Source organism: Morus notabilis, unplaced genomic scaffold, assembly GCF_000414095.1.
Source record: "Morus notabilis unplaced genomic scaffold, ASM41409v2 Scaffold15, whole genome shotgun sequence".
NCBI lineage: Eukaryota > Viridiplantae > Streptophyta > Magnoliopsida > Rosales > Moraceae > Morus > Morus notabilis.
In genome coordinates this window covers 65,436-83,650 of record NW_010367234.1, presented here as the reverse complement: position 1 = coordinate 83,650, position 18,215 = coordinate 65,436, and the positions used below count along the sequence as shown (strand labels likewise).

Here is an 18,215-nt window from a genome sequence, read left to right as displayed (position 1 = left end):
TTGGTGAAACAGATTTTTGAATAATTTTCCCTTAATTTGAAGCTAAAAGCAGAATCAGCCTTAGGCTGAATCTGATTTCAACTTATGCGGGAATCCATTTTGAGGGTTTAATGAAATTTTTTATTTCCAATTTTATCCTCAATGAAATCTGAAATTTACTACCTCAGAAACACATTTTCATTTCAGATCTCGGTATCTCCTCCACTCTCCTCCTCTCTGTTATCTCTCTCATCCTCCTCTGCGAAAAAAATTTTGAGAGTTCAGTCCTCTCCCCCCCTCTCCGTTCGAAGCGATCTTCCCTGGCTCCGTTCGCCGGTCTCTCTCTCCGTTCGCTGGTCTCTCTCTTCGTTGGCCTGTCGGAGCTCGTTTGGTTTCTCCTCCACGCGATTGTCCATTTGCCGGTCTCCCATCTCCTCCTTCAACTGCCCGTCTCTCGTCATCAGATCAAGAGGTAAGCCTCTCTAACCGCGTGATTTTTAGTTTGAACATTTAGATTCGGTTGTCGGTGCCGTTTGAGACCATGTTCTTTTCCAACGGTAAAGAAGGGGTTTCGTTTCTTAACCCTCACTTGAAACTCCCATTCACCACTTTCAAAAAAACAACAAAAGAAACTCCGCAGCCGCCTCACTCTTTTTCCATCTCTTTTCACCCTACTGTCTCTTCCTTCACCGAGTTTCTCTATCTCTCTCTCTCCCTATTGATCTCTTTTTCTCGTTCTTCGTCTGAAGATATCGAGCTGCAACGGAGATGTTGAGCCGCCGTCGTTCTTCGTTGGAGATTTCTGCCGCGAATCACCGGAGAAGAATAGAGGGAGAAGACTGGTTTTGTCGTGATTCCGGATGCGATTTCGCAATTTCCCCTTTCTAGTTTTGTTGACTTTTATGCCGCGATTTAAATGATTTTGCTTCCTTGGTTTTGTTGAGTTTTGATGCCTCGATTTCGGCTTTGATTTCTTGATTTTGCTTCTTTGATCTTTTTGAGTTTTGATGCAGCTTTTGCCAGAGACGTTCGGGTGTGGCCTTCCTCTCTCTATCATCGCCGCTACGAATCCAACGTTCAGAATCGCCGACAACATTCCGGCATCGCGACGATCTCTTCAATTCCGATTTGCAACTTTTCCGTTTATCGTACCTTAACATCACTCCAAGTGTTCGACTAAATGCCGCCATAGAACTCCTCTTCTGTCGAATCTGAGTTTGTAATTTTGATCTGAGTTTTGTGAATTTTGATATGTTGAATCTATATACATGTATATGACTCATATATTACTCTCTTTTCTCTGTCTGCCATGGCTTCTCATCAACATTTCTTGGGCCTCTGCATCAAATCACGATGTTCTTAAGGTAAATTCTCCAAATGGGTTCCCATCAAAATTTCTTTTTTCTTGTTTGGTTGCTGAGAAAATGGTGCAATTCAGCAACAAGAATGAGAGTGAGATATAAAAATTGTTGTTATGTTATTAAATGGTTGAATGGTTGACGCGGGCTATCCACAATTCAAAGTATTTTTTAGACCTTAGAGAACGATACCATTTACTATAATTTTGAATGGGTCGTCAACCAACAAGCAGTAAAGAGGTATTCAACTAAGCACATTCTTCTCTTTGAAGTGTCATTAAACGTACTTTCGGTGTTTGGAAGAAAAAATGGAAAATTTTGAGAGACATGCCTAATTATTCATTTAAGAAGCAAGTAAAAATATTTATTGCAACAATGGCGCTTCATAATTATATTAGGATGCATGATAAGCGTGATCGACATTTTCAAAAAGTCGAGGATAATCTAGATGTTTTCACTTATGAAGAGAATCAACTGGAGGACAATGTAGAAAAAGATGAAGTTTCACTATCACAATAAATGATTGAAGTGCGAGATCAAATTGCGATAAGTTTAATGAACATGACTTAATTCTTTTAATGACTCTGTTAGTTTTTGAACATGGAATGTACTTTTTTGTTTAACAAATTGATTACTCACTAATGCTCCTTTTAGTTGTAACTATATTGTGAATAAAGAAATGTAAAAAAAAAAAAGAATTAATTATCATAAATTTATTATTAAAAAACTTAAAATCATAACATTATGTTTTTTAAGTTAAATAAATATTTATAAATACCAAAAACAATTATATATATTTAAGTTTCAAACCATGTCTATTTTGGTCATTTCACATACCTACAGCAATTCAACATTAAAATTTATCAAACGTTATTACACTGATTTTAGAAACAACACAGCTACTATAATTACAGTTTACCAAACATTTAGCTCCTTATTATAATAGCTGTTTCTTCTTTCAGCACAGTTAAAAGTAATTTTTTTTTTTAAATCCACAGCACTACCAAACTAAGCCTTAGTTTGGTAGAGATTTTGAGAAGCCAAAATCAATTTTTTTTTCAGCTGAAGCTAAAAAATGTGTTTGGTAAACACATAAAAATGGATTCTTAGAGAATCTAAAAGCTAAATCAGAAGCAGCTCACTTGCTGCTTCTGATTTCAGATTGTGCGGGAATATGAAGCCTTTCATTAATGAAATTTTGGTTATTCTCAAAATAACCTTGAAAACCTATCATTTTGAAACTCTCTTCGTGCTCCCAGCCTCAGCCGCTCCTGAAACTCTCAGCCTCAGCCTCCTCTCGTGCTCTCTCGCCTCAGCCTTTGCTATCTCAGCTAAAGCTCTCTCCCTCCGTTTATCTTTCTTCTCTCTCTCGGACTCCTTCTCTCCGTTTATCTCCTGCGATTATCGGCGGCGGCGGAGTCCCCAAAATCTCTGTTCTCTTGGTGTTGGTGGTCTTGCTCATGTTAGGGTTTCCAGATTTCGTCGCTGGCTGAGACTGGATCTGGCTGGAGCTCACAATCTTTGCATCTGTAAGTACTCGATTGAGCTTTTTTTTAAAATGTCGATTTGGTGTATGGCTTGATGAAATTTGGGTTTTGAATGTCGATTTGGTGTTGGTGGTTTTGAATGTCGATTTGGGTTTCCAGATTCTGTACAAAATTTTTTTTCTCTGCTCTGTAAACCCTTTGTTTATCCTCTGATTGTCGAATTGGTCAAGGGATTTTTTTTTTCTTTAAATGTCGATTTGGTCAATTTGGGCTTACTTTGGTAGAGATTTTGGGAGGCCAAAATCGATTTTTTAAAGTAAATTTGCTAGACAAATCTAGATAAAAATGAGATGGTGGAAGAACAGGGATGTATCCTTGAAGCTCGTTAAAGAAGATCATTAATTATCTGATTGTTTTCTCATCTGGGTTTGAGTTTGCTCTTGGTTTACTAGTAATTGAGCTTTGTTGAAGAAGTCGGCGTAGGATTTGGTTCTTAATGCACTCACATTTTCTTCATTTATGTTTAGGCTTTTGCGAACTTCCCTCAATTCCTGTTCAACTGCTGTTAATTTGGAGGTAAATTTACCATGAGTATATATGTTAAGACATTAAGAAATAAAAAAGAAAAAAAACGAAAGAGAGAATAACATGACCTGAATACATCAATAATCCTTAATTCTTGAAAACAAAAAAAAGAGAGGAAAATATATCCTTGAGAGAAGAAAGCATCAAATATGATATGTAAAAACAAACTATATAAAACCAAAAATAATAACTATTAACTAATTATAGCATCTTACTTGTTTTCTGTTATGAAAAATATACTTGTTTAGTTTAGTAACATAAGGCACGGATTTAGGGTCACTGAAGTTTAAGTGGGGAAGTGTATATACAAGTTTTCAAAATTCAGGGTGAAAAATAAAAAGTCAATTAGGTATGGGGCAAGAATGAAATTCAATTTCTTTTTTTTTTAATAGGAAAATGAAATTCAATTTCATCCAAAAGAAAAACAGCAAAGTTAAAAGAGAGAAAATAAACGAGAAATATCGACAGCTGATTTCCCTTTGCTTCCTCTCTTAAATTTCCTCCGCCGAGAAATTTCCGATCGGCGTCGCGTTATTGCTGTTCACGCCGTCGATTCTCGACATCGTCGCAAGAAGTCTCCGTCAATTCGGTTTTCCTTCTACTCTCTATCAGGTTACCTTTCTTTCTCTCTCGTCGTCCCTGTAAATTCTCGGCTCGACATGTTACTAAGGTTTTTTTTATTTTTTATTTTTTTTATTTTTTTATTTTTGGGCTCGTTGTCGTCTTTAATCTCGGAATAATACTTTCCGTTGACTCCCTTGGCAGGTACAAATGAAATCGGAGGAATTGGGGGTATATTTCTGCTGAGTTTCGAAACCCCCTGAGGAATTGGAAGTAACGCCACCTTCGATTGCTCTCATTCTGGTCCCTGCGTTCCTTGCCTCTATTCCGAAAAGGTCTCTCTGTCTCTCTCTGATTCTATCGAAACTTTCGATATGTTTGTTTGGGAAATCTAACAAATTCTGTCTCTTTTATGTGTATTATGTAACCTTAATTGAAAACATTGACATTCCTCTATATTTGAATCATTTGTAACCGTTTTCTTATAACCTTTGTGGTGGTTTATCACTAATTGGATCCTCTCGGTTTGAGTCTCATCTCATGGATTTACAAGTATTTTTTATCATCGCTTCTTCATATTTTGCTTTATTTTAAGAATTTGTTTTGACATTCAGAAGTTTGTTCATGTAAATTTGTTTTTTCTTTGGGTAATTGAATTAGAGTATGGTACTACTTTGCATAATTTGATTGTTTTAGTACAATGTATTAATTATCATCCCGTTACTTTAGAAAGTAGTAAGCTTGTACAATTTCTTTTAAGTTGTCTTGACTAATTTATGTGTATACTATAATAGTAGTATCGATACTGACCAAAATATGTTATAGATTTAGTGTTAGGATTAAGCACTGTGTGAATGATTTTTGGTGATTTGTATAGATTATGATTGTTTTCCCCTTTCTTTGTTTGGTAACTAGATTGGGTTGGAGCTTCTTCTGTAATCCGAATTATTCCCACCATATGGCATTTTTTTTTTCTTGGAATATCTTTGAGTTTATCCTTGTTTATATGGGTGTTTCTTTAGTTAGTTTCTGCACTTGTTGCATTATGCGAAGGTTTTATGCTTGTTCCTTTGCCTATTTGATTTTTTCCTATTGATGCACATTCTGCTATACATGTTGTTGTTTAACCCTATGTAATAATATACGTCATTATGTTTTATCATAGTTATAATTTACTCTTAGATTTTCTCTCTGGTTTGTTACAACTTATATTTTTCTCACATATCACAATCTTCTTTAGTCAGTGTAATATTCTTTCCTCTTAAGTTTCACTAGTCTCCCTTATGGGTGTTTCAATAGTTCTATTCTTAAAGTTTTACTCATAATATATAGTTATTATGATGAAAACTTCTTACGATTATGTTTTGTTCTTGTCATTAAATAATATAAAAGTTAATGATTTAGATCTAAATGCTACATTACTTGAGTTTCTTCATAAGTTACTCTTTCTCATATTTATAATTCTTTAAAAAAATGTATAGTTTAATCTCTTTTTAACTTTAAATCTTATTACTATTATCATGTTTGCAGATTTATGCTAATATGGACAGTTACTTTTGGACACAGTTATTAAAAGTTTTCCCTCCGTTTCATTCTGAAACATTTTCAAAAATTCCCCCTTATTAGGATAACTGCATTTCATCAGTTACTTCTATTTTAGAAGTCAATAACCGCTCTTATTTCTTATTTACAACTAGTCTTATTTTTATCACTGTTTTTTAGTGTCTTTGATTTCCTAAAAGTGTTTTACTTTGCTATGTACTAAAAAGAGGTTGGTAATGAAGGCCTTCCTTCCTTACTCCCTCTTACTAAAATAAAAAATAAAATAAAATAAAGGGATTAAATCATTTTAGTACCTTGTGTTATAGTGAAACATGCTCTTGGTACCTTGTGTTTTTGATAATATTAAAGCAGTACCTCGACGTTTTAAAAACATCTTCTTGTTACCTTAAAGCTGATTTTTGAGATGTAAAATAACCTTATTACCCTTATATTTAATCAATAAAAAACTAATAGGTCTAGAAAAAAATCATGAGCTTATTTATTTTGTTATTTTCTTTTAAATATTTTAATGTTGTAAAATCTTTCAGATTTTTTTTTTTTTTAAATACTGATTTCTATTTAATTGATAAGAAGGGTGGTTTGGACATTATATGTCCCAAAAATTAGCTTTAGGGTACTAAGAAAATGTTTTTAAAAACGTTAAGGTACCATGTTAATATTATAAAAAACACAAAGTACCAGGAGCATGTTTCGCTATAATACATGGTACGAAAATGATTTTATCCCTAAAATAAAAAATCAACCTTGGTTGAATATTACAATCCTTCAAATACGTACGCTGGAAATTTGACTGTGGTTTAAAATATAAGTATATTTTTCTATTTATTTTCCTTAATCATGCCATTAATTTACTATTTATATCCCAATTATTATTTTTAATTTTTTTTTGATTTTTCAAGCTTGTTTTGCATTTGGCTTTCATTCTCAGATGGTTGTCCTCATGTCTTATTTCTTCTTCTAGGCAGTTTGATAAATCTTGTATGTATTGTTTTTATGATACATGATTTATCCTTTGCTTTTTGGATAGAAAGAGACACTTTAATGGTTGGATATCCTCCACCATTGATTGTATCTATTGGTTAATAGATACTTTCTTCTACTAAAAAAAAAAAAAAAAAACTCATGTTTTTGACATGCCGTTTTTTATTTATTTTTTATTTTTGTTCAGAAGGAGGACTGAAGCCATGCAGAAATTGGGTGATTTGAAGCTACCCCACTTCTTCAATTACCCACCTTACTTCACGTAATCTTCTGCTTTTATTATTATTATTATTATTATTCCATATTTTTGTTAGTTTTTGAGTACATCACATTAAAAAAAAAGGATAAAAAGGGTGAAATAATTCTAATCCTTTGAATATAATTATGTTTAGCTGGAGGGTATTTTGTTTAGAAATCGTAGCATTCAGTTTCTTTTTTTTTTTTTTTTTTGTTTGTTTAGGGAATGGATGGTATATGTTAAATTTATTGCTTCTTGTAAAATGATAGTTCATCAATAGACTAAAGTTTATGGCTGGAGAACATATGCATATTCGAAATTTTCGCTTTTACTTTCATTTTCATTCCGATTTCTTTGGAATTTTTCCGGCTCATGTGTTTGAAAACTTTCCCCAGTTTGCAGCCAGTAAGGGATATACGTGAAAAGCAGATACAGCTTTGGAAGGAACTTATTCTGGAATACTGCAGGTTCCAAAAGATATTTGTTATCGGATTGGAAGAAGAATTTCCTCTATTTTCAAACCCCGTAATTGAAAGTAAGTTTGATTTTCTTGTTTAGTTCCATCTAATTATAGCGTTGGATCTTGCAATTGAATGATCACATAATTTTACATGCTTGTGTTTAACCAGGATCTTTTCTAGTGGAAGTGTTAAAAAGGAAGCTGTGTACTTAGTCTTAGTTTGTAGAATAGTCTTCCTGTCCAATAATATGCAAGATTTTCCTTTTTACGGGGTTTTGTTAGCGGTTAGGATCTTTCTAATTGATCTATTTAGATATCCATCTTGCTATAGAAAAATTTACAGTGCTCTGCTTTAGTTCAGAAAGAACGAACGGACACAAGGTTGAGAGCGGACACATAATGTATGATAAGCAATGAAATTGGGCAATTTGGATACATGTGGGCGCTTCATCTTTTGACGGAAAATAAATTTGCTGTAAACTGTTATTCAGGCTTGATTTCGGTGGATTTATTGCATTATGAATCGAACAATTGAGATTCAATTGTTTATGAAATTGATATTGTTGGGGTGTTAATGATAATAGGCTTTTCAATTCTGAGGGATTTCATAATATTCTTCTTAGGTGGTGTATATTGTAAACACCTTTAAGAAAACAAAAAAAGAAAAAGAAAAGAAAGAAAAAGAGGAGCACCTACTAGACCTCCAACATTACCAAGTGGCAAAGGTGAATCAATTGGCTTGGATTAACTTTTCCTCTAGGTTAGCCTATAAGTTGTCTAAAATGAACGTATTGTATATTCTCGTATTTCAAGTTTCAACCTTGAAATTGTGGAATTTTTACTGCAGTACCCACATTTTAGGACGGCAAACTGAAGATATATTTTTCCACTCTTGTTCTCCAATCTCCTAAACCAAAAATGTTGAAAGAAAAGAGGGCTGTCATATCCGTTCAAACATTAAAGTTAGTGTCCTTTGCAATGTGTTTGCCTTACTGTTTTAGTCGCTTACGTCTAATTTGGATAGTTCAGGATCTCTCAATCATGAGGCCAGGGAAGCTTTCCTCTCCGCCTTGGTATCAGAAGGTTTATTGTTTTTTACTCAACTTTTTATTTCTGTCTCTTATTAGTTTCTTTTTCGTTTGGTTTTTCTTTGTTTTTTTTCTTTTTTTTTTTAGTTGTTCGTTTTCAGTTTGGTTCTTTTTTGCTTTGTTAACAGGCCGAGCAGAATGGTTAGATAAAGGGCACAGGAAATGTCTTATTCTTTGGCACCGGATTCAAGAGTGGGCTGACATTATTGTTAACTTTGTGAGTAAAATCTAACGCAGGTTTTATGATTAAACTGGATGCTATAACCTAGTAATACTTAAATCTTCAAAATAAATTTGTTTTCTTACATGATTAGGTGAAAGATAATGGGTTGGAGGACACAGTTATGACAGTTGAGGAAATACGTTCGGGGATTGAATCAAGAGGAACAGGTATTTTTGTAGCTGCAAATATTACCAAGCTTAAGTATATCTAAGAAGTCAGAACTGATTTAGGAAACCCCCAGTACAAATATATTCAATTACTAGTTGAGCATATTAGGAAAAGGTCAATTTTACATGCTTCTTCCTAAATGTTGGAAAACAGAATATATCAGACCAAGTTATATTCCCTGAAGAGGTATATGCAATGTGGAAGTGTGATGACCCTAGCTCTGGGGCCGTCACTGTAACTAATTTTAACATATACTTACTGAAATTACTTAAAATTTCCAGAACTTTTTTTCTAATTTTTATTTTTATTTTTATGAACCTTTAAATTAAACTACTCTTACTTTTTTAATAAAATATCTAAACTACTTTCTTTTATTGTAATTGAAATATAACTTGTCATAGTCACATATTCATCTTGCATATTTCTTAAGTCATATCATTGCATACATGATTTTATATAAACATACACTCTGATTTTATATATACATAAACTTTGATCTCATATAAACATAACTTATAACATAACTATCGAGAGTGTATATCACTTCCCTCATCATATATGTATCTCAGCCTATCTGTAGAACTGCTGTATAAATAACATATGTTGAGAGTGTCTCACACTTCCCGTAATACATCAGTACAAAAGTCTATCATGTCTGGGTGAGAGTGGTTATCACTTCTCACAATACAACAAAAGTCAGCATAACGTCTAGTGAGACTAACACTTCTCACTGTACATCAAGAGAGCATACTAAGGGCCAATGAGAGTGTCTACCACTTCTCACTGTACATCAAGAGAGCATACTAAGGTCTAGCGACTAGTGAGTGCTTATCACTTGTCACTGTACATCAACAGAGGTCCTATATAGAAGCAAGCCGTATCATGGAGGACTCTAACTAAGGAACTACTGCCACTCCTTGTCTACGACTCTGTCCCACTCCTCGTCTACAACTTTGTCCCCATCATCGTCCTCGTCGTGGTCCTTTATTGGGGGAGGTGTGTCTGGTGGGGGAGCTGGTACCCCCTCGTGGTTGCTGGGCCAACCCTATCGGCTGCATAGGCGGATCATGCATGGCCTTTATCTCAAATGCTACATCCACTATTTAGTTTAAGTCCGGAATGAGTTGGTAGAGATCTACCATATCTCTTATTAGTCTAAGGACTCCCCTGATGAACAAGAAGCATAGATTCTCTGCATTAAGGTGGAATGGGCAGCCCGGGACTAACTCATGCAGAAAGCAGTGATGATATGCTGCCATCGACTCACTGAGCTCGGCGCCCCATGTAAAAACCTGCCTAAAGAAGGTCTGGTACTGCTCATGTATGTTATATACTGGCTGAGGCATTGGAGGTGCTGGGGCTGTCGCTGCCCACTGTTAGGGATGGTGCTGAAATCGCTCCCACTCTATTTTCCTGGGGTTGACTCGAAGTATGCTCCAATCCCTAGCCTCTCCTATCAACTGCATAGCGGCTAGTATAGTCCAATATCCTCTATGGACTCCGCAAGCTTCAAAGATTGCCCAGATCTGTTTTATTTAATCTCGTGTCCTCCTAGGATGAGTCTCACCAGCATAGTCGCCCGGATTGGAGCTCCAGAAAACTATAACTAGCTGTGCCATGTAAGAGTCATATGGGACTCCGTCTAATGATGGTCTAGAAGAGGATGCCATATACTGTATATATGATTCCATATATAAATTAAAATCAAATTCTATTTTAAAAGAATAGACTAACTTACATGGACTATGGCGCGTGACGATGTGGAGTAGCATGGTAGGATATCAGCTTTGATATTGGAGCAGCCTTCGAGTTGACCCAGGCAAATAGAGTGAGCGATTTCAGCACCATCTCTAACAGTGGGTAGCGATAGCCCTAGCACCTCCAATGCCTAAGCCAGTATATAACATACATGAGCAGTACCAGACCTTATTTAGGCATGTTTTTACATGGGGCGCCAAGCTTGGTGAATCGATGGCACATATCATCACCGTTTTCTGCATGAGTTAGTCCAGGGTTGCCCATTCCACCTTAGTGCGGAGGATCTATGCTTATTCATCAGGGGAGTCCCCAGACTAATAAGAGACGTGGTAGATCTCTACCAACTCATTCCGAACTTAAACTAAATAGTGGATGTTGTATTTGAGATATAGGCCATGCCTAATCTACTTATGCAGCCAATAGGGTTAGCCTAGCAGCCACGGGAGGGGATACCAGCTCCCCCACCTGATGCACCTCTCCCAGTAGAGGACCACAACGAGGATGATGATGGGGACAATATCGTAGACGAGGAAGTCCTCCATGATACGGCTTGCTTCTATATAAGACCTCTTTTGATGTACAATGAGAAATGATAGACACTCTCACTCGACCTTAGAATGCTCTTTTGATGTACAGTGAGAAGTGGTAGACACTTTCACTAGACCTTAGTATACTTTGTTATTGTACAGTGAGAAGTGTTTGACACTTTAACTAGACGTTATTCTGACTTTTGTTGTAATATGAGAAGTGGTAGCCACTCTCACCAGACATGATGTACTTTTGTACTGATGTTTACGGGAAGTGTGAGACACTCCCAATAGATGTTATTTGTACAATAGTTCTACAGATAGGCTGAGATACGTATATGATGTGGGAAGTGATATAAAATCCTGATAGTTATGTTAAAAGTTATGTTTATATGAGATCAAAGTTTATGTATGTATGAAATTTAAGTGTATGTTTATATGAAATTATGTATGCAATGATATGACTTAAGAAATATGTAAGTAAAATGAATATGTCACTATGTCAAGTTATATTTCAATTATAAGAAAAGAAAGTAGTTTAGATGTTTTATTAAAAAAGTAAGAGTAGTTTAATTTAAAGGTTTATAGAAAAAGGTTTCGCAAATTTTAAGTAATTTCAGTAAGTATATGTTAAAGTTAGGTACAGTGACGGACGCAGAGCTAGGATTGTCACAGGAAGTGATACCACGTTTCAGCAATTGAACTCTATTTTTAACTGTCACAATTAATGGAAATAATAGTCTTTGTTTTCGATCACTTGTTTTGGCAACTGTTTTAGAGCTGATTTTCATGAAACTCCACTCATCTAATAAGCAATGATAATGGAAGAAATGGACTACAATGGACAAAGAGATGAGCTAACAAGCCTTGTTCCCTTTTCACCGCAGATCTGCATGGCATCGATCGCACGATTCTAATGCGAGCTTTGAAACTACTGGAGCAGAAAGGGAAGCTTGCACTCTTCAAGGGTTCTTCGGCTGATGATGAGGGCGTCAAATTCTCCATATAACCCTTTCCAGGTGACTAATTGGTGTAGGTAACATCAAATTGTTTCATTTCCTGATAGATTATTGGTCATGTCTAAAGGATTGTAAGAAAATTTGTTCGCCAAGGTTGGTTGGTACAATGGTTTAAAGGCGAATTTGTTATTGTTATAGTTTTTAGAATAATTGCAAATACCATAGGTGTTGGTTGGAATGGTCAGGCTTGGTTTACTCCCACAAATCCAGGCTTCGAACCACCTCATGGGCACCTACATGATATAGTCGTGGTTTCCTGCTTTCTAAATATTGTAGGGTTTGGTGGAAGGCTCCAGTTCAAACTCGAGCTCACAATGTGAGTTCGGGGGATTTCTTGATATAAAAAAAAAAAAAAATTGCAAATAGAAGCTCATAATTCGGAAATCTATGTTCTTGAAAGTGCTGTCAGTTTTAAAAGCAACCTTGGCATAATGTCGAGCTGAAAATGTTGTGACTTTAGATTATGTTTAATGGCCGTTACAGACACGATGTTAAGAAGTGTTTTTACTTGGCTATTGGTTTAGAAATGTTCTTTGCTGTGTCTCCTCTTGAATTCGGTTAGCTTTTATCAAGAAAGTTGATAAAAAACATGTACCAAGAGAACTTCATAAAGGAAAAGGCAACAGCAATGACTTGATAAGTAAGCTGAAAAATCTCAAAGAAAGAAAACCCTGATGTTATCAACGGAGATCACGAGGAGATCAAAACATAAAGACTAATTATAATAAGAATTATAATTGATCTCACGAATAGTTTCTGAACTTTACTTCTAGTCTCATTTGGATCCCTGATTTTTAGAATGGTTTAAATTTAACTTCAAACTATTAGTTTGTTTTTGTTTTAGTTTTAGTCCTATCGTCAGTTGGATGTGAAAAATAATACAACATAAAGATGATTCTCTATTAGTAGTGTTATTTTTGATTGAGATCACTCGCACATTATATATTTCGTCGGTATTGTTATTTTCCATCAACATCACATGTATGTCGTCTTTTTTTTAGGCCTCGTTCATTTCACCGATTCAAGTTTTCAGTTTTAGGTTTCTACAGTGAAAAACTCTCAGAAAACGTCACATTTAATTTTTTCTGTTACAGTGAAAAGTTCTCAAAAAATGTCATATCTCAACTCGAATTGAAAACTCGAATCCGCGAAATGAACGAGTCCTTAATTTTATTATTTTTTATTTATAACACTTAACTTACCGAGAGGATTAAAGCTCTAATAGATCAATTAAGGTTAAGTTTGAGTCGTTTTAAAAGTCATGGACTATAATGGCATTGGAAGCAAGTTTAAGGACCGTTTGTAGAATTAACGTTAATAATTACAAAGTCTTCCTAATTTGGGTAAAGTGTTACAATGCCTTGTATTCTCAATAGTTTAAAATGTATTTCTTTAGATTAATCCCTAAAATTTCATGATTTTTTGTTCAAATTTATTGTTTAGGTAGCGTCAAAAAAGAGGGGTTTTTTTTTTTTTTTTTTTTTTTTTCCCAAAGGGATCTACAATTTGAAAATATACTTTTGTAATTTGGGAATATGCAAAGGTTAAAAATAACATTTCACTGGAGGATTTCGTAACTTGCTCTGTATTTTGCTTTAAACTGCCTTTTTTTTTTTTTTTTTTTTTTTAAGTAAAGGAATAGATTGATGAGAGGGAAAAAAAGCAAAACAAAAGTTGAGCACATAAGATTATTAAAACTGGAAGAATTCCCAACGGATAAAACCAAGACTCCAATCTTACGGCTAAGTTGGGAATTCATGTTGATGAGCAATGCGATGGCGATTTCTCAATAGAGGAAATTCAACACACACGCAAACACCGAAGGTCATCTGTGGATTCCCGAGTGAGCTTAGTTTTCCAATAAGAAAAAAAGAAAAAAGAAAAAAGAAGAGTGATTCAATTAAATGGCTAGAAGCAATAGCAATTAGTGTTGAAATTTTAGACGGACCGTTTGTGACTGTCTAAAAAAATTGAATTTGTGCTGGTACCTGAACCCGCCCGCGCGAGCCTGAGATTTGCTTTGGACGGGCCGCAGGCTTTATCTTGGCTGCCTGAGCCCGTCCAAAAAAAGCCTGAAAATTAAATATATTTATATATTTATATAATTTTTAGTTTTGTATAATATTGTGTATATATATTATATATAATATTATTTAATAATTGTATTTGTACATAAATAATTATTAAGTTATTTATTGTAAAAATTATATAAAAACTATAATTAAGATTAAAATCAACACACACTATTAAAACAATTCAAAGAATTAGTGTTGTTTATTATGTTTTAAATTTATACTAAATCAAACACTTCACTCGGACGGGCATTCGGGTGGGCCACTCAGCGGACAATCGGGCAGGCAATATGGTGGGCTTCAGGCAATGGGCTTACAACGGTGGCATGCTTCTTTTTTATTGGTTGATTTTCGGGTTGCCCGAGCCCGAGCGCGGCCTAGAACTTGGACATGCAGATATAGAGTCTTGCCCGTCGAGCTTGAAAATTTTCAGGCTTTGGGCAGATCCGTTGCCCGTAGTTCTAGCACTAATAGCAATTGAACGGAGTGGATTCAAAGTTTTTGCCATATGAGATTTCAAGAAATCAAATAATGAAAATGTTTATCTTAATTTATAAAGTATTAGAGAGGTAGAGGGGGGATGATTATTTTTGGCGTTGTTGAAGAGTTTTAATGCTATAAAGTGTAGTCTTTTTTTTTTTTTTTTCCTCTGAAGTCTCATTTGTAATGGAGAATGAACCCTAAACCAGAGATGAATACGGAGCTCTTTCCTACGTGATCTGATTATTGCTGCACATTTTACATTTTAGGCTTTGTGATATTGTGGGAAATCAATGGATCATTTTTTTTGGAAAGATTAGAAAGAAATTGTATTAGCAATAAGTTGTATTAGCAATCCCTCTTCCCACCTTGTGAACTATTTCAACATCTGATGTGTATTGCTTATGCAGCTTTACTTTTGCAAAAATTAGTTCACCTTTACTGCTTTCTTTCTTAGAAGCTTTCAATAGTAGTCATAACTAACAAGTTTACGATGAGAGCAATTCTAAACATGACTTGGAAAGTGGGTCCCACCTAATGAGATTCAATTCTTGTGTCTGATGGGAATAAATTTAGGCTAGTCAAGCATGTGGTTGTTATTTTACATATTTGTTATTTTCGTGTTAGGCTCTGTTTATTTTACCGATTCGAGTTTAAAATTTAAGTTTTGTTAGAGTAAAAAGTTTTAAAAAATAGTCACATCTAACCATTTTACTACAGTAAAAAACTCTCACATAAAGTTATATTTCAATTCAAATTTAAAACTCGGAATACCCTAGGCCATGTGATGAGAGTAAATGTGTCTTTTCAGGTTTGTTATGTAATAAAGAGGCGTGGGGTAGGCAGTCATTTTGAGAGTGTGATTAGTTTAGGGAGAAAAACAGTTCAGCAATTAGATCGAAATAATTCAATTTTGATAATAGCTCAAAATTCAAATTTATATTTAGTAGAGAATTAAATGAGCACCATTCAAATCACCAACTCCAATTTAAATTGGAATTGATCCTCCTTTTAAATTCGACAATCCGAGTAATAGTCTACAGTGAAAACAATTTTGGCTTATTTTGAAGAAAACACGGATTATATTAAAAAGAAGGCAAGTCCAAAAAGACAGTGCTCAAGATCTAGTGAGGCATTACAGAAGTCCAACAATTTTTGCTTTTTAATTTTTCTTTCTCTTAAACTTCAAATTTAAAAATGTCATCAAATTTAAAAATGCCATGAGTCTCTTGAATGCTCAATGGTATCAATTTAACTATCTCGTTTGTTTTCTTTCTTCGTTAATCATTTTGTGGTGCAGAATCTATTTCTTTTATTAGTTGATAATCTCATTGTTTTTTGAAGGAAAAATCAAAATCTTTTTGTTAGTTGATAATCTCATTTTTTAGCAGCAGTTTGTAGTAATGATCTTCATATGCTCCGAGATCTTCCACGGGGTGGGTCCTGATCTTGATTTCCACAAATTTCTCATATTAGAACAACAAAATTGTACATTAAAAAATTGCACTTAATACTAATATATATCATCTTTTATTTCACCCATTCGAGTTTTCAGTTTTAGGTTTCTACAGTAAAAAGTTCTCAGAAAATGTCACTCTAACTTTTTCTGCTATAGTAAAAAGCTCTCAGAAAATGTCACATCTCAACTCGAATTGAAAATTCAAATCCGCGAAGTGAACGAGGTGTCAATTTATCAGTTTGTGAGCGGAGTTTATAGATTTGACGTACTAATTCCTTTCTTTGCACCTAGTCTTGGCACTTCAATTTGAGTATCATGTTTTCAAGCGGGATCCTTTTTCTTTGCACCACTAGCCATTATAATGAACTGAGAAATGATTATTAAAAAAAATGAATAATCACGTAAAAGAAATTCAAGAATAACTAAATTATTAATCATGAAACCGTGTAAGAAAAAAACACTACTTCTTTTTCCATTATGTGAATATGATAGGCTTTAAATTTAGTTATAAATATCTCTGAGTTTTTTTTTTTTTTGTTTTTTTTGTTTTTCCTTCAATTATTATTGCGAGTCTGTACACGTTTTCATTAGAATATGTTTTTTTTCCCCGGTGCTAATATGCATGATAGTTCTTTTGAATGTTATTATAAGTAGCGAAACCGTACATAAAACTATTATATACCATTGCATGTTGTATTTTTTTTAAACATTATTCTCGTTATATTGTATTTTTTTTTATCAGCTATCTTTATATTAGAATTGATCAAACCATCAAGTATGTCATCCTACAAACAATGTATGATTAAACTTGATTCTTTATTAATATTTCACAAAATTCTTCACGCATTAAATAAATTTTTTATTAAATAAATAAAATTTTTAATGATAAAAAATATTTATTTTTAGAATGCTATAAAGTATATGTATTAAATTAATTATGAGTGGCAAAAAAAATGTTCATTTTAACATGTGGGTTTTTTTTTTTTTTTTTTGAAAAATACCTTCTAATTATAGTGAGTGTGGGCGTAATGTTTTTTTATTTCTTTGAAAAGTATACCATTTCTATTTATGGTTAACGCCGGGATAATGTTAATAGATTTTATGTAATTTTAATGCAAGATAAATATGTAGTAAATAGAAATTATAATTTGGTTGGAGGATTAATAAAGACATTTTGTGGTGCAAATATAGCCTCACGTTAAATTTGACCATATGGCCTAAGTGAGGCGCATGCCTCTCAATGATAAAAAGCATAAACCTCGTTCAAGAGGTGGAAATCGTAAGCCTAGTAGTTGCCATGTTGGAAATAGTATCCTAAAAAAATAAGATATAATAGGATATTTATTATTTATTTAATAAAAAAGTTTATTTATTATTTTATGTGCATATATTATTAAATATTTTATGAATATTACAGAAAATTTCATGATTATTTATGTAACCTTAAATATTGCATATAAGCATTATATGCGATTGTTGGTCTCCGGATCGAATCCGGATGCGGTAGCGTGGTGGTGCGGGGAAGGGCGGATCGTGTATAACAAAAATTTTCACAAAAACTTTGAGATACTCTATAGATTATATTAATTTATGCACGAATAAATTAATCTCATTAATTCATTTATTAAGAACTCCATCAGAAAAAAATACCTGGAAGCCGACTCGGATGATAACTTGAGTTCTTTGACCACGAACAGTCCTTGCTCCAATCTTTGTATTTAGAAAACCAATGTCTTCCACGTCAATTCCTAGAATCCACGAAGGCGTGTGTGTGGGCACACATGAGACAAAACGGGATACAATAAACACTCGAATTTTCACAAACACCATCGCATGCACGATGTGGAATTTTTGGAGAAAATTTTTTTTCCTTCCTTTCTCTCTTGAGAATTTCGGCCAGCCTTAACCCATAGGGCTGAAAAATTGTTTCCAAAATTTCAATAGAGAATTTCGGCTACCTCTAAAATTAGGGCAAAAAACCATTCCGAAAATTGTCTCAAAAATAGTATTTATAGAGTAGAAGTCAAACTTCTAGAAGGAATCCAATCTCTATCTCCAATTTGAATTTCGAACCAAAATTCTCCTCTATCCCTTATCCCTTGTGGCCGGCCATGCTAGGGATTCCTATCCTTGTGTGTGGCGCCAATACTGGATAGGGAAGGAAGAGAAAATCATCCTTTATCTTGTAGTCCAATTTTATTTCAAATTC

At 34.1% G+C, this 18,215-nt stretch overlaps 1 protein-coding gene across 3 annotated transcripts; it reads left to right on the top strand.

The window, feature by feature from the left end:
- Window positions 1-217: 217 nt before the first annotated feature.
- Window positions 218-12,484, top strand: LOC112094275 (vacuolar protein sorting-associated protein 25). Of its 3 annotated transcripts, none has more exons than XM_024174784.1 (11): window positions 218-451; window positions 993-1,343; window positions 3,352-3,400; window positions 3,802-4,021; window positions 4,175-4,305; window positions 6,702-6,776; window positions 7,148-7,287; window positions 8,242-8,295; window positions 8,429-8,517; window positions 8,615-8,690; window positions 11,864-12,484. In XM_024174784.1, exons 6-11 carry the CDS (start codon window positions 6,718-6,720, stop codon window positions 11,983-11,985), a joined length of 540 nt encoding a protein of 179 aa, XP_024030552.1. In that variant the 5' UTR covers window positions 218-451; window positions 993-1,343; window positions 3,352-3,400; window positions 3,802-4,021; window positions 4,175-4,305; window positions 6,702-6,717; the 3' UTR covers window positions 11,986-12,484. The 3 variants fall into 3 exon arrangements, with proteins under 3 accessions (XP_024030552.1, XP_024030553.1, XP_024030551.1); XM_024174785.1 differs by having other exon boundaries at window positions 729-1,343; XM_024174783.1 differs by lacking the exon at window positions 218-451 and having other exon boundaries at window positions 524-1,343.
- The last annotated feature ends 5,731 nt before the right edge of the window (window positions 12,485-18,215 follow it).